The sequence below is a fragment of the Taeniopygia guttata genome, chromosome 10, assembly GCF_048771995.1.
Source record: "Taeniopygia guttata chromosome 10, bTaeGut7.mat, whole genome shotgun sequence".
NCBI classification, from domain to species: Eukaryota; Metazoa; Chordata; class Aves; order Passeriformes; family Estrildidae; genus Taeniopygia; species Taeniopygia guttata.
In genome coordinates, this window is record NC_133035.1 from 18,638,834 (window position 1) to 18,655,075 (window position 16,242).

The window sequence follows — 16,242 nt, forward strand, 5'->3', positions numbered from 1 at the left end:
TACTAAATTAGTGACACTAGTTTTCAGTGGATTTTTGACATGTACTCTCTCTTTCCAAAGAGTATCTGCAGTTTATATCATTAGTAACAGTAGCAGGACAACAGACTGGGTCCACTAATTTCAACTTTAGGCAAAAAAAGGTTCCAACAGCCAGCACAATGTAATATGGTCACTACCAGCTTTATTAAGTATTATTGTTTCTGTGTGTCCACACACAAAATTAAAACTTCACAACAACTGGCAGAACAGCCATTTCACACACATCTTTTTCTTGAGCAACATAAAGGGACAAGAAAAAATTGTACTTCCTGACTCTCGCAAGGAACTAGAAATTAAACTCTACAAGGGCAGCTGTTAGGATTTTGGCTGGCATCCTGCTGTGTCCTTAGGCTACCTGTATTGTAGAGGGTGCTCTTCCCCATTTGGCAGATGAGGGATCTCAGGGGGTGTTATGAAAACTGTGTGCTCACTCTTGTAGGAGTCATCCAGCTCTATAAGTCGTGTTTCCCCAGTTTTGTCCATATCTACCTGGAAGAGGAAGTTAAAAGAAAAAGAAGTTACCAAGGGCATTTTCTGCTGTTAACAACTGTATGATTAACAGGACAGAGTCTGCATTAGCTTCAAAGAACAGCACTTTAAATGGAAGGACACTTGCAAAGTTATAATGGCAATAATAAGTGTTGCATTGGTTTTGTGAACTTCACCCCAACCCAATAATGAGTGTTTAATGGTATAGTCTGAATTGCCTGTTTTCAGGTGAATATTTTAAGGAGTATGTAGACATTAATCCTTCTGAGCACAACCATTTCTAGAACTATGTTTCCAACTGAAGCAGTAACTTGAAATTTATTTTAAAATATAAAAGAAATATATCTTCCCCTCTTTTAACCACTAAAAACAATTCCAAGCTTTATCAAATTGTCTGATGCATACAGAAAGTACTACTAGCACCATCCAGAACTGCAATCACCTACACAGCACTTTATGTTTTGATAGTTTGCAGAGACTGTAGAAATACACATACACTGCAAGAGAATGGAATATAAATGTGTGACCGTGCTGAAGTTAAAGGAAGAAAGGCACAGCTTTGTTTTTCTAATTTAAATTACTCTAAATGGTTTAAATGGCAATCAAATGACAGCCAAATGGTAGAATACTTCAAAGAAATGAATAAGCAACCTGTGGAACCCAAGAATGCATGTTTTTTATGCCTTAAGAATTTGGCAACAGAGAGTTAATGTATAAAAAAGAAGCACATTCCACAGTTCTCTCCCCTCCAGTCAGGTGCAAATATATCAAGTAGTTTCAGTAAAATTCTTGAATATTTAAAGTTTGATAAACATACAAAGAGGTGTCCTTAATTACACATTTTGCTGCATGAGACAGATGGAAAGCATTAGCAAATTGAACCAGCCAAGTAGCAAGAACATATGGCTCCTGAGAAGCAGCAGTAAACGAAACCTTACTTGCAATTTAAATACTTCTAAGGATGTAAAAATCCCACAGCTACAAGTTTTACCAGTGAAATATAATAAAGCCAGTAGCTTAAATGTGTGTTGAATTAAGGTAATTTTTGAATTCCTGGAAAAATGAAAACTTGTGAGACAATTACACTGTATCTTTCAGTTGACAAAATGGGTAATCAATTACAATCTGCTGCTGCTGTCTAGGACCAAATAACATAGGAGAGATTACTCTTCATCTTAAACTATTCTTACAAATTATTTAAGGCAGGGCTTAGTTGACATCTTATAGATAACTAATTTCACAGTACATAAAATTTGTCTCAAGCCAGTAGTCTGTAACTACCCAGAAGAAAGCACTGTATCACCCTTCAACTCATGACATCACTCTTACCCAAAATCCTGTCAGGTACTGATTCACCTAATCAAAGATTAAATTTAAATATTGGCTTTACTGGAACAATTTAAATTTGATATCTGGTCTTGGCTACAGCTCTAGTTGGTACAGCAGTCCCTGATATACTTCCATATTTTGACTCTGTGTGTTAGTGGTAAGAACAGTATCAGGAATTAGGAGAAATCAGGGAGGAGAAGCAGGAAAGAGATGCAGCAAATACATCACTGTTCAAAGAAATCCTACATGGGAACCTGCTCCCTCAGTCAGTGAATATCCAGTTTCACATATTCTAAAGCCATAGCAAATCCTAAAATCATTGCAATGCCAGTGCTTCAGTTTCCCCACCATTATCCCTGGCACAGAAGCAGCTGTCCCATTAATAAACCTGAATAAATCCTCACTGCCAGTAATGGAAGTCAGAGAAGTGTATGTGCATTCTGGAAAATTTGCTCTCACCAAACTGTCATGAGCATTTTTATAGTGGAAAGAAGCTGGCCAGGGCATCAAGTAGCAAAATACCTGGCACTAGGACAGACAAGTCTCTGTTTCAGCTGTACAAATGGCTACTTAACCTTTTCTAAAGGTGAAAGCTCCAACAGCTCCACAGACTATGTGCAGTCTCACAGTGACATCAGCAACCTAAGCATGACTTTTTTGAAAGAGATGTCTGAGTTCCCAGACAAGATAACTTTAGTTTGGGGCATTAACTTCAGCACCCTCAAAAACTCTTCTATAAAATACATCAGATAGAATTTGACACTTACACAGTCATTGCATTCTGAATAAACATCCTTTTTAACATCAGCCAGAGAACTAAACTGCAGCACAGAGGAAACCCAGTGCTGCTCAGCAGTTCAGTCACTGGAATCTATTTCTGTCTAGGAGAGCTCCTGTTTCATGCACAAATTGGCACATGGCAAAGCAAGCACTACATGTTGAAGGGTTTCTAACAGAGTTATGGGATTGACCCAACATTACAGAAATGTTTGTAATTAATTCCATTTACAAGCCATGAATACCTGCAAGTTATGCTATAGAACTGGGAAGCTGAGTTTTGGAAACTGTTACTGCTAAAATATTGAGACTAGCAAAAGCTATAAAGAGCATTATATATCATTATACCATGCTTTTAAATTTCTCTCAAACTTCACTGTTTTCAGACTTCTTTTCAAAACAGCTCCTTTTAGCTCTGCTGCACTTCCATGGAAAAAAACAGTCATAAACAGGAACTGTAAATAGCAGTTATCAGTCTTCAATATTGATTCCCATGGAACAAACAGCAGGTAACCTACTTTCCAGGAAATCCTAAACAACTATTATTCCAATTTCCTACACAATCCTAACCTTGCTTAAACAGCAGTGACCCAGAACAGAGTGGTACAAGTAGCTAATAGGAGGGCAATGATGTGTGGAACTTCTTATAATATCCACAGAAACAGGGTTGTAAGATTCTGGGTTTCAGTTCAGTCCTCCTTCTTGCACTTCTTACAACAGACCAGTATTTCAGAAGTTTACATACCAGTGAAAATTAGCACCTCTAATTTGTTCTCATATTATATTTACATTCAAGAATTTGAAGCACAAAGTGGAATGAAGCCCAACAAAAAAGGAAAATGGAAGGCTACAGTGATGAGAAAATAGGAAAAAAAAGCAAAAACAAACTTGCATTTCAAATACATGCTGGTAGATAAGGTGGACAACAGCAGAAGCTAAACACCGTATGCACAGTAAGACCTGCTTACTTTATCCACACAGTCATCAAAGAAGGCAAGGCTGGCATCCTTGTCACTGACAAAAGAACATTCCTCAATGAAGCGAATGAACATCTGGGTTTTGGTCATCAGGGTGTAGAACTTCTGATGGGAACGGTCTCTGCTCTTCAGGAACCCTGCAAAGTGCAGTCAGCAGCACTGTCAGAATGCCCACAAGGGAAAAGCCCCCACCAGAACTCAGTGTTGCTTCTACTTATATGCAAAAAGCTTCCTGCAATCTCTGCCACTACTGTGCAATTTTGTCTAAACTTGTATTTCTCCCATCATTTACAACATTAACACACAAATGGTTTTATTCTGTAGATAAAAGACAATAAAAAATAATAAATCAATACACACAAAACAAGTTTATAACTTTTTACCTTGTAGTTCAAAGAGAGAACTTGCATCTGTGGCTGTTTCAGAGGGTGCCTCCGTTATTGGCCTGAGGTAAGACCTGTAACCTTTTAGGATTGAAGCCATGAAACAGAGAAATGCTTCCTGGATCTCCAAATCTAACAGATGCAATTTCTTCCCAGAATTAAAATCATAATCATTCATTGCCAATTCCATTAATGCATCTTCTCTTGGTCGCTGTTGCACTATGAACAAAACAACGTAATAGTGTTTTACTTTTTTCCCCATCAATACTGGCCAAAAATATTCTCTTTAACTTACTAGATTCAGTGATTACTGAACTCCATTACATTTGAAATAGGTTAAAATATACCCAAATTCACTCAGGATATGAGACAGTGGATTCAGCTTGACCTTCTGTACCTCATGAATCTGTGGAAAACACCAAAAGCAGGATGCACTGGCCTGGTCAGCACAGCTACAGTAACAGAGAACCAGTGTGGACAGAGCCTTAAAAAGCCCTCAAAGAAAGCTGTTTGTAAAACCATGTGAAAATTTAGACAGGAGCTGATTAAAGCAGCATATTTTCAGGACAAACACATGGATGGGTATTTTTTTTAATTGTGCTTTTCATGTCAAAAAGCAGCCAATGCACATTAGATACTGACATACACATAAAATCACCACTTAGAGGCAAAGTGGAGCCATTAAAACACAACACTGCAGAATGCTGCTACAGACAAAATGTGTAGCAAAACCTGTATTCTTTAATTAAGTAGGTGTATCAACATTTTAGAGTCATCAGAACTCTGAGACTTCACTGCTACACACAGTTTGGTAACAGTCTAATAATGTCTCAGGAAAGTGAAAGGATGGCTTTGTCACTGTCTTTCCACACCATATAATTACAGCCAACCTTACTTTGATATCATTTTTAAGCAACCTACTCTGTATTAAGATTTAAGTTCACTACCAGTCTATTTTTACATACAGAACATAAGGTTTAGTTTTTTAAAAAAGCCCTTCCAGAAAAATGTCTAAAAATTCTGAAGCATCAGATAATTTTCATCATCCATCAGCCATACACTTCTTTGTGCAGTACATCCCAATAAACTTCTGTTTCTGTACGTTCTAATTAGGACACAAATTCTTGTGACCTCAATAGCCAGGAATGTAAACAGCCTTTAAAAAAAGTGCTTTGTTTTCAAGAATTTCACTAAACCCACCTCTATCCATTTTTCTCACAAAAAGGTTCAATATATCTTGCTCTGCAATATTTGAGGATTCTATCAACAACTAATTTTTACTTAGAGATATCCTGTAATTGTGCCTTACATTTAAACCCCTAATGATTAAAAACCACTTATTATTTCCATCTTTAATTTTTAGGTGAAGTACTATTAGCTTGACTGTCACAATGATTCCAATTTTAATTGCCAAGACATCTGCAAAATTTGAGGATGCAAAAAAAAAAAAAAAAAAATAAAAGGTCTTTATTAGGTCCTGGCCTACACTTTGCTTTGCTTTCCTACTCCTTTCTCATAGAAACTCTGCTCCTTTTTTTTTGTATGAGGCTAACATTAATAGGAAGAGATATCTATTAAGTACTGCCTTCATCTGTATGTGAAGTCTCCTCTGTATGTGAAGTTCCCACATAGTTTCTAATCTCTGGATTTAGAGCCAAGATTTTCCCATTCTGTAAAAAGAAACGTTTAGTGGAACTGATAACTTTGGAACATATTAATTAGCTACATTTATCTGGTTTTGTAGCACACTGTGCCCAGTGTAAGCTTACTATGTACTTTCCCACTCACATTCTGCCAGTTGCTGATACAAAGTATTCAAAGTGTTCATCAGGTTTTTACAAGGTTTCTTTGGTAAAATCTTCCAGGCAATAGCTTTCTTGTCTCCAGTTCTAGAAAGAGGGAAAAAAAAAAAAAAGCATTCACTGGAATATGTTCAGAGGTTGTTCCATCACACCAGAGAAGGAGGTTTCACTCCATTAAAGCTGGACTGAGGACTGCAAACCAACTAACAAAGTCAAATTTGATTTACTGTGTGGAGATCTGATCAGAGCCATCCAACCAATGCCCCATATTTCAGGGTGATGATTACGCTGCCACACTCTTCAGCACTGAAATCAATCCAGTTACAACTCAGAGATGGATTAATGGTACTAAGCACCTGTTATTGCACCAGCAACTACCACTCATACCATGTTCTGAGCTCTAATTACCTCAACTGGCATGGACAAAAGGAAAAAAATTGAAAGAAAAACTAAAATATCCCTGCAAGTTTTGCCAAAAAAAAACAGTTTTTGCTTTTGAAAAGAGGCAGAAAAAAATTAACAGAGAAGAAAAAACGTTGATGAAAACTTACTGAGAAATTGTGTTGGTATCCAGGTCGACACAGCTGACATCAGGTGGGGGGTCATAGAGATCAAAATATCTGGAATCAATTCCCACTATGAACGGGCACGGGGCACTCAGCACATCTGCCAGTGCCAGGGGACAGAGAGGAATATACGGACAAGGCCAATGGAAGGGAAATATCATCTTGGAAAACATGCAGAGACAAAACCACAGGTTAAACATGTACAATACAGCCTATGCAAGAATAAACCACAGTTCACTAACTTCAAAATTATTTAACATGGCAGATTGCTATTACTGAGACTCTAGATGTAGATTATTAATTAAAAACTGCACTAATTTCTCTAAAATTCAATTTGTAGGAAAAAACTCTTCAGAATCACAGATTGCACACAGCAGAGGCAGCAAATAATGCTTAGTGATGACAGGCAGGGAAAATCATGCATTTAAAATACCATAGGAATAGATACAGTGCTAGTTGGGAAAATCAGAAATTCTTATTTAATGCACTGTGATGATCAAACACGTATTTACAATATTTACACAAAGAATCAACAATTTATTTTCTCTCTTCACAGGATATAATTACAACAGTAATTTTTCTCTCTAGTGATCTTTCATTCTTATTTTTAAGTAACCTTTAAGTTTAACAGCACTAATACTAAATCCAGATTTTATCTCAGAAGCATTCTTTCTGTCCTTTTACAGGTGTATGACTAAAAGCTGGTACTTACAGAGACCAATGCCTCTGTCACACTCGTGAGGACAGAAGGTCGCAATGAGTGGATGAGGATTTTATGTTCTGTCACAGCAAACACCAACAGAGTTACTGCATTTTCAGGTCCTAAATTCTGAAGTAGTGTAGAAAACTTGCCACCACTGTTAAAGGACAAAAACACCGGCGAGTTACAAGGGACAGTAAATAAAATAAATGTTTAATAATAAAATAAATGGAAATTTGCAAATCTTTCTTTTAGAGAAGATTACTTGGTACAATACTTGGCACACTTCACTGTCCAGTGAGGAATGGTTATTTCCCAACAGTAACCATGATTCCTTGAGGCTTGACTCAGTCTAGACTATTTTCAGGACACAGGCATGACAATTTTTCTTTCTGAGAAGCAATTTACAGGAGACAACATGTGTTTCTTTAATCAGTCTCCTGCACTGGGACATAGAAGTCAAGACAGTAATAGAACTCCTTCAACTCCCTTCCAAAACAAAACTGAACTATCTTGGGAGCCCAAGGATGAACTCCTAGAAAGGAGATCTAATAAGATATATTCTTCCTCAAGAACCACTAAAATTATTTTAACCTCCCCCAAATACATTAATAATTGTGTATCCTTGTCAGGGTGCAGGTCTAATCACATGAATAAACTTCAGATCCACCAGCTTCCAAAGGCACCAGACAAGGTGAGTTAATTCATACAACTGCAACTCAAAATAGCAAATCTTTTCCATAACACAAATCAGAATACATCTCACAATTAACAAGATACTGCTACTTGCCTCAGTGGGAGTGGTGATGACACAGGCTGGCTAAGAATCAAGTTATCATGTGGAGATAGCTGGGAAAAGATTTTAAAATACACTATTTTTACTCTGAACTTCAGAAATACTTATCAGAAATTATGCAACAATAACAAAGAACACTTCAAAACAATGGAAATTAAGCTGAATCTTGTATACCCCAGTTGTGTATCACTCTAAGAAGTGATGCAATGATAGGAACTTTTAGTAAAAACTGGGCAAAGCATTATATTCCTTTTTTGGCCAGAACTGAATACATTGCATATTCATAAAGAATACTAGCTAATGCTGCAAAAATTTGAATATATTAACTGCTGAAAAATGAAGCCTTCTGTACTTTAAGGACTATGAGTAACCATATTTCATACACAGCTTTCAAGCGCTGGGGGGAATTCTTTCTGGATTTAGGGGTAAAGAGAGGGATAAAAATTCATAAAGGGGAGAGATGGCAAGTCATAATGTAAACCTATATTTTCTTCTGAAGACATGCAAGAATTAGGCTCTTGGGTAGAAACTGCTCACCTCTGATAGAATCTTTAAAATGTGCATTAGCTGAAGATACAGAAAGATCCTACTAAATCACATTTCTTTCTTACGGTGACATGGCATCAAGCAAATAATTCACATGTTAAGCATGAATAGGAAGACTCAGGTAAGTACAAGAACAGCAAGAGACAATCAGTTTATCAAAGCCCAGCTGATGTTTTCAGCCATGGCAAATCCAGGGTAACAAGATACCACCGGCTTAATCCTCCTGCATTTTCTGTTGTTTAAAAGCAGTAATAACTCAGCCACAGCAATTTGTACAACTGAGCTGCAAGTCCATACCATTTTTAGTAACATTTCAGGTTTGAGTGTGTTTCACCTCAGGCTCACTGCAGGTGACCAGGTAATAGAAGCCAGAAGACAAGACTGATGACTTAGAAGCACAAAGTCACCTAATGCTGTGCCTGGAGAGCCACCAAATACAGGGAATTAAGGAGAGTCTGCAATGCTGTTTCCCTGCACATCTCACATCCCACTTCCCTGACAAATGTGGATGGCCACACACACCACAGGCTGGATTTGTCAAGTAAGTCACCTTGGGAGCACCAGCACCATTAGCTTGTTCAGTGGAAGAATTCAGAAGACTCATTTTTCCAGCCTGAGGCAAATCTTCATAAACCACTCTGAAAGGAATCATCAGCCTGACATCCTCTGACTTCTGTGCTTTAGCAAAAGCACATGAACACAATTAAGCATCTATTCAAGGGGCACATCTCCCTCAGGCAGAAGGGGCACTTATTATCCCCCTTCCCCAGAGGGAGAAACATTACTCCACATGCTCTTGAAGTCTGCAGGTTGTGATACATTAGCACAGCAACCTCTGTGCAATGAGGGGATGCAGGACACAGTCCAGCATATCTCAGGTCAGAGGGAAAGATCCTAGGTCAGAAGGAACCCATCAACACTGGCAGCTGGAAGCTGGCAAATGGGAACATTCCATAATGTTTTACTAATGGCTATCATTTCTTTGAGACTTGGAAGTTTAATTGCTTAGCAAAAGACTAGCACATTTTCCATTAACAGGCTTCAGACAGAAATGGAATCCTGAAAGCTTGCCACTTCTCACACTAATTTTGAGGAAAAGTCTAAGGTACAATCACCTGTGATTTAATTCACTGCAGTTTCAAACATAAGTCCCTGGAAGCAACTGGAAGGAAGAATTTATTCACAGATCTCAATTACCACTGCCTACTGTAAAAGCAGTGTTTTCTCCATCTGTACTATCAGCTCCTAAAGCTGTACTAATTTAATGCACGTAACATTTTGAAAATAAGGTACAACTGACATAATTTTCACATCACTTATATCTAGATCTTCAGACTTCGTTCCAGGATATAAACCAATATATACTTTGACAAGATTCCCTAAAACTTCAGACAAAAAAAGAATTAAAAGCTTTTCTCTCAACTCAATTATAATCTCTGTAAATAGGTGTTTAGTGTTTCCTAGCACAAATATTTTACTGCATATGAATTTAAAAAAAACAAACCTAAAACAAGAAGTGGGTTTTGAATTGAACTTTAAAATCCTAAGAAAAGGGACAGAAGTGCCTGATACAGTTTCAGCATAAGTGTTCTCTAATCCCTTTTCAGCAGCAGTAATAAATATCACTCCTTTAGAATACACTAAAGAGGATCTTCAATATTCAGTACATGCTATAAAGACGTAACCCAGGATTGTATTTGCTCTGAAAGACTTCACTACCATATGGGTGACACAATTAAGGCTCGGAACTGCACAGGGCTCTCCATATTTTATGCTATACAAGTAATAACAGAATAGCATCATTTTGTAACTATTTAATCAAAACTACAATTTGTAGAATACTATGACTGCAACAGAGGTTTCTTTCCTCTGCAATAAAAATTTTAACAACTCTCTACCTATTTTGCCTCTTCAGGAGGAAATAAAAAGATTTGATAACGCTTCAGAAGTCCTCGAGACCAGAATTTTTTCTCTCCTACCAACAGTGACAGGGTTGAAATTTCAAAGAGCAGGTAGCAATTGCTGTAATTATTTCACTCCCACACAGCCCTGCAGGGAGGACAGAGCAAGGGCCAGGTTTGATAAAGGGGCTGTTACTGGGTGTGGCTCTTGCAGCTCTCACTGAGAGCCCTTTGGGAAGAGGGGCAATCATGGATGTACATTTCACATCTGGTTTTAGTTTTATTTATTTTACACTCAGCCTTCATACAGTAGCAAGAAGAAAAGATCTAAAGTTATTGCAAAAGTCAGACCAGATGCTGACTTGGAGTAGTTTTTCATTAACTTCCATATAATCTGAAAAAAAATTAAAGTTCCAAGCTAATTAAACAGCTTATTGTAATAACTCATTGAAGTCATTAACTGAACTGGAAACAGAAGTTTTACAGATTTCTCATGTTATGTGTATGAATTTAGGAAAAAAAAATCCTGAATGAAAATAATCTGGGCACAAAAATTACATTTTCCATTTATTAACCTGCTTTATCTTTACCTTAGACACAGTTATTAAAGAAAATTACACTCACCTGAACTAGAATTCTTGGCCTCTGAGGGGATGGAAAAGGTACTTTATGCATGAAATGGGAAATGTGTCTACAGGAAAAAAAAATACTGATTTAGTAGAAATTAAGCTTAAACTACTTCACCTGAAGACAAATTTTTTGACAATAAGAGAAATTATTACATAAAAATGGCACATACTTACTCAGAAAACAGAGAAAAAAATCCCAGCACCTAAACCCTATTGGGATATTCTGACCTTGAAAAACTATTTTTCTACTGATCACAAGAAAATGGGAGGGCAGATTCTCTTTCAGAATACAAACTCTGTTTTTGAGATTGACAAAATACAAAGTTTTTATTTTTATTTGTAAAGTAGGAATATTGATATTTGAACATCACAGTCCCATTTTAAAATCTTGTTTCTGACAGAGTTTGAAATAGCACTAAACCTCAGAGACTAGAACTGGTTACTTGCAAAAAAATATTAACGGCTGAATATCAAGGAAAATCATTAAACTCATCCATTTTCTTCAGTTCTAAATACAAAATGTTATACAAAATTGCAGATGAAAAAGCTTTAAAGCTTTTTCACATACTACAAATACAGAAAAATGTTTTTATAATGTGATAAATTTCTCAGTTTCATGAATTTATTTAACTTACACAAGTTCTAGAAGTGTAATTCTACGCAATGGACACTTCCACATTAAAAGAAGCTACATGGGGTAAAATCTCATGAAAAATGGATATTCCACCCTAAATTTCACCTTACAGCACATATTTCTAAAAATATGTGGATTTCTACAAATGTTACCAGTATTATGAGACAGGCAACTACATTTGGAAGAAATTCAGACAAACCCAGGAATAATTGATTTGGGTTTTATTTTATTACCAGTTATGAAGATGCTGGCCCAAGTCTGGAACATGTCACACAACAAGGGAAAGCTGCTCTTTGCAGCAGCTGAGCTGACTGACAATGTTCAGGCACAGACAAACCATCGTCATTAAAACAGCCAAAGGAAGTAGGCTGGATACTACATTAAAATCCTATATTTAAATTATCCACAGTAAACCGACCAGTTTAAAAATCAGAGAAATTAGAATAAATCCATAAAATTCAAATTGATAAAGCACTTCTCATATCTACTTATCTTATTAATTCCCAAAAGTTAAAACACCAAACCCCTAAGCTTAAAAACAAAACAAATACATACATACATATATATGTGTACATATATGTATATGTATATATATATGTATGCATGCTTTTATCATGCATACATGATAGTTTACACTATCAGAATTTTCAAACAAGTTCAGTGATGGGAACAGTAATAATGAAGGGGATAAGCAATCACAAGAAATACTTAATCCACATAGTCAAAGTCTTCTGAAAGTTAATATTTAAGTTGAAGCAGAAAAAAACTCCTGTGTAACAAAATAGAAAAGTAAATAGTGTACTTGAAATCTGCTGCATTAAAAGATTACATTATCCTAGAAATGTTACATGGTGTTACATATCAATTACAAGTATTGACCATTTCGCTGTATAAGGATTTCCTCTGCATTTTATAATGTGAAATACTTTATGTGAGAAAGAAATTAAATTTATTTATCATAAATAGAAGATAATTACTAGTGCAAAATATTCAATCTGCTTTATCATCTCTCATTACACTAAAATAGGCATCTGAAAAAATGCAAATCTACTCATTTAATTCTCCTAACTTGATGTGTGCAAGATTAAGAAAGGATTTATACTCTTGCTTTTTCTAATCACTATGGCTAAAGGGTGCAAAGCTAATTAAAACAGCTTTCAGAGACCTTCGCAGGCACTTAAATCACAAATAAAAATCCAGACTTTTTCAGAAAGTTGGTAAAGACACGTCAATAGAAGAAAAGTGCAGCCATTATATTTAATGTTTGATGAGTAAAGCAAAAAGGATATTGCAGCAAATTTAGAACAAAAACCCCACCCTCTTCTCAAATTACAGTTATGAATTTTGGAAATTACTTACTTCTCAATGGGGAGGACATGTGGCCCAGAAATGGAGTAACGATACAGAAAGGTAAGAAACTTCTTGAAAGCATCAAAGAAAGGCCAGTGTGAGAGCAGACAGATGCATTTATTTGTCTGCACTGTTCTGCACGTGTCTTTTCCCTCGACAGCAGCTGCTAATCCCAGCTGAGATTTTTGTTTCTCTGTGAGGTTCTCTTCAGGATACAGCTCATAAAACTGAATAGCAGCACCATATACCTGCAAACACAATGTGGGTGTGAAGTCAGTAATTCTGCCTTGACCTTCAAAGCAGTCTAAGAAACCCCAGACACACAGAAAATCAACTCTGTATTACTGTTTGAAAAGATAAATTAATGCAAAAGATGGTGATCTTTTGAAGCAATCCATTCTGGAATATTCTTATGGCTGTGAAAATCCAGACTGTCTATTATTTAGTTAAAACACTTAATATCATATGAGAAAGAGTAACTTACAAAACAATTTATTTGAGAGAAACATAATGATTATAAAGAGTACAACTGCAGTCAACTGCTCCTCCAATTGCCTTTAAAGCTATTTTAGGAATCCTTTATACACAACTCAAAGCCATATCCCCTGACTGTAGAGGGGGAAACGCAGCACCTGACATCCAATTTAATTTTTAGAACAAGTATGTACATGCAAGGTCGTTTCCAAGCTTGCAGTAAAAACAGCATTACTTGCATGTATATGCAGTCCAATTTGATAGCTCTCCAGTTTCACAGGCTAACAGGAAAGCAGAGGAGCTCAGGTTTATGACCAACTGAAACTACTGCAAGTCACTTTTCAAAGCAGTCTTGGAATCAAGCCCAAGAGAATAGGTTCAACCTCATCTATGAAAACATTCATTATCACCATCCTGAACAGATAAACAACTGAGGTTTTTCAATTAAATTAATAACTTTTTTTTAAGGTTTCAAAATACCTTTTCTGCAGAAGCTCCAGTTAGTACAAATGTAGAAAAAACTGGGAGAGGGTATTTACTGTTAGATGGCCAACATTCAATCGTTGCACCCATAGGGAGACAAAAAAGAGGCACAGATTCTGGTAATGGGAATGATTCATAATCTTCTTCGGGATATCTGCATATTAAACCTATAAATAGAATGAGCAGAGAAGCAGTTATAGAAAAGCCAGCAGAAACAGGTTTGTAATAGCTCATTCCATAAAATAATTGCCAGAAAATTCATATATGAGCATACAGTAACTTCAGAAGATGAGTGAAGATGTAAATAGTTAGGCACAGGGAATAGCTGGATGGGGCAGATGCTCCCATGACCTAAGGAGAATCACCTGATTAAAGCTTTACACTGAAATCCTGCTTTCCATTCTAGAAACTATTCATAACTGATTTATCTTTTCCTGTTTTCAGGCTGTGTGCATCTCATCTGTTATTATATAATAGTTCACATTCATCATGAGTATGAGCAAAGATTTAAAATCTAGTTTAAAAAAGGTAATGTGAATACTTGAGAAATAAGACTGATGTTTTCAACTATGACACCAATTAATTCTGGCCAACAAACATTCCCTGAAAAATATGTTTGCCAGATAGTTTTTTAATACCAAAATAATAAATTTGATTATGCTGATCCACCTCAACTGAGGACTCAGCTCTTGTGCTGCCAGGCCAATGCATTTAGACTTATTTTGAACACAGATGTGAAGCAGAGGCTTTTAGCACACAGGTCCTCAGTTACATGGGAGGCTGCAGCAATCCATCCTGTTTGACTGCCAGCCCAGGGGACTCCACACTGAGAACAGATTCCACATGAAAGGATTTAGGATTTCTCTCTGTTGGCATAATCACTGCGTACTTTTCTAACAGAAAGGGGAATATTAATAACCAATAAAAACTTGTAACCAAAAAAGGCAGTGAATCTCTTCACACCAAGAATCAAAATTTTGTGCAAGCTATCACCAGCTGTGGGGCCTTCAAAAATTCTTATTTGTTTACAAATGTAATGTCCACCCTTTAGTGCATCCTGAACTCCTGTTTACAGAGAGCAGCCTTAAGAAGGGATGTAAGTGGATTAAAGCTTAAGTGTGAATCATGCTCATGACTTGTATGCCAAACAAAATCAGGGTTTTAAAAAAAGTCAACAACAAATGCAAAGCCAACATGTTTCATCAGTCATTGCAAATCTAATTCTGTCTTATAAATAAAAAAATAAAATAAAGATGATACATGATCCAAAAATACTTAAAGAGCTCAGTGCCAATGATGCTCGAGGCAGTGTGGAAATCTGCAGGATTCTTCAAAATGTTTCTTAAGGAAAGTGATCATGAAAATGCATCAAATAATTTCTGTGGTATTTTCTTCTGCATACACACACATGTCCTTAAGAGACAGTTACCAGTAACATGAACAGAAATGGGAGACACCCAGGTTTGTAGAAGCCTATCAAAACACAGCTGGGATTCCAAATTAAACACAAATTTTAAAACAGCATGGGCATGATACCCAGTTCTAAGGCCTCTTTTCTGACATGATTTAAAAAGAATTCTTTAGGGAGATTCCTTTTTGAATAATGGCTAGATACTGTCAATCTTTTAGTACAAAATGTATTAACATTACAAATGAGCCTGGACATTCTGAATTGAAGATTAAAAAAAGATACAAATTAGTTACATACCAGCTTTATATGATATGGTGTTGGTTTTTGCCACAGACTTTTTATAACATAAATAGACAGCTGAGCCCCACTGTAAAATAAAAGTTATTGGATTAAGTGATGAAGTATAACAAATGGACATAACAGAATATAACTAATATTGATTATTATAAGTATTTAAATTCTCCATTTCTGGACATGAGAATAAAAAACAAGGAAAGCCATGGAACAGAAAAGAGCAGCACCCAAAAGGGAAACACAGAACTTTTATAGAAGGGAGAAAGGTGCAACAACTTCCATAAGACAGCACTCCCATAACCCAGTCAATATGGGAACTATCAGAACTGAAAAATCCATTGGTTAATGCCTACAGATATTTATTTAAAAACAAGCACAAATCAATTCCCATGATCTTTTTACATGATCCTACTTGCAGAGCAGTCAGCATCCTCCTCAGCACACTGACTTCTGAGGACCCTGCAAGAGCCAGCACATGGGGCTGCAGATTTAACCAGGAAACACCTAAATATTCAGTTCTGCAAATCAAAGTTGTGTGAAACCTGAGTATTTTAGCAGGTCAGGCCTTGGAAGCATATTAAACATTTAAATGTGCTTACAGTCAACACATTTAAATGTGCTTACAGTCCAACACCACTCACATACAACTATCTTTAAATAAC

The 16,242-nt window shown here is 36.4% G+C and overlaps 1 protein-coding gene across 5 annotated transcripts in view; it reads right to left on the reverse strand.

Moving 5' to 3' along the window:
- The window catches only part of DENND4A (DENN domain containing 4A), a 49,155-nt gene that overhangs the window by 17,945 nt on the left and 14,968 nt on the right, over positions 1-16,242 (reverse strand). For all 5 annotated transcript variants that reach the window (XM_012578273.5, XM_030281433.4, XM_030281437.4 and 2 more), the window contains 11 exons: positions 15,584-15,653; positions 13,873-14,042; positions 12,928-13,166; positions 10,930-10,996; positions 7,853-7,911; positions 7,075-7,219; positions 6,348-6,523; positions 5,783-5,883; positions 3,995-4,213; positions 3,603-3,748; positions 395-528 (listed from right to left, as the gene is read on the reverse strand). In XM_012578273.5, coding sequence (XP_012433727.5) covers positions 395-528; positions 3,603-3,748; positions 3,995-4,213; positions 5,783-5,883; positions 6,348-6,523; positions 7,075-7,219; positions 7,853-7,911; positions 10,930-10,996; positions 12,928-13,166; positions 13,873-14,042; positions 15,584-15,653 — 1,526 coding nt within the window. The remainder of the gene's footprint in view (positions 1-394; positions 529-3,602; positions 3,749-3,994; positions 4,214-5,782; positions 5,884-6,347; positions 6,524-7,074; positions 7,220-7,852; positions 7,912-10,929; positions 10,997-12,927; positions 13,167-13,872; positions 14,043-15,583; positions 15,654-16,242) is intronic.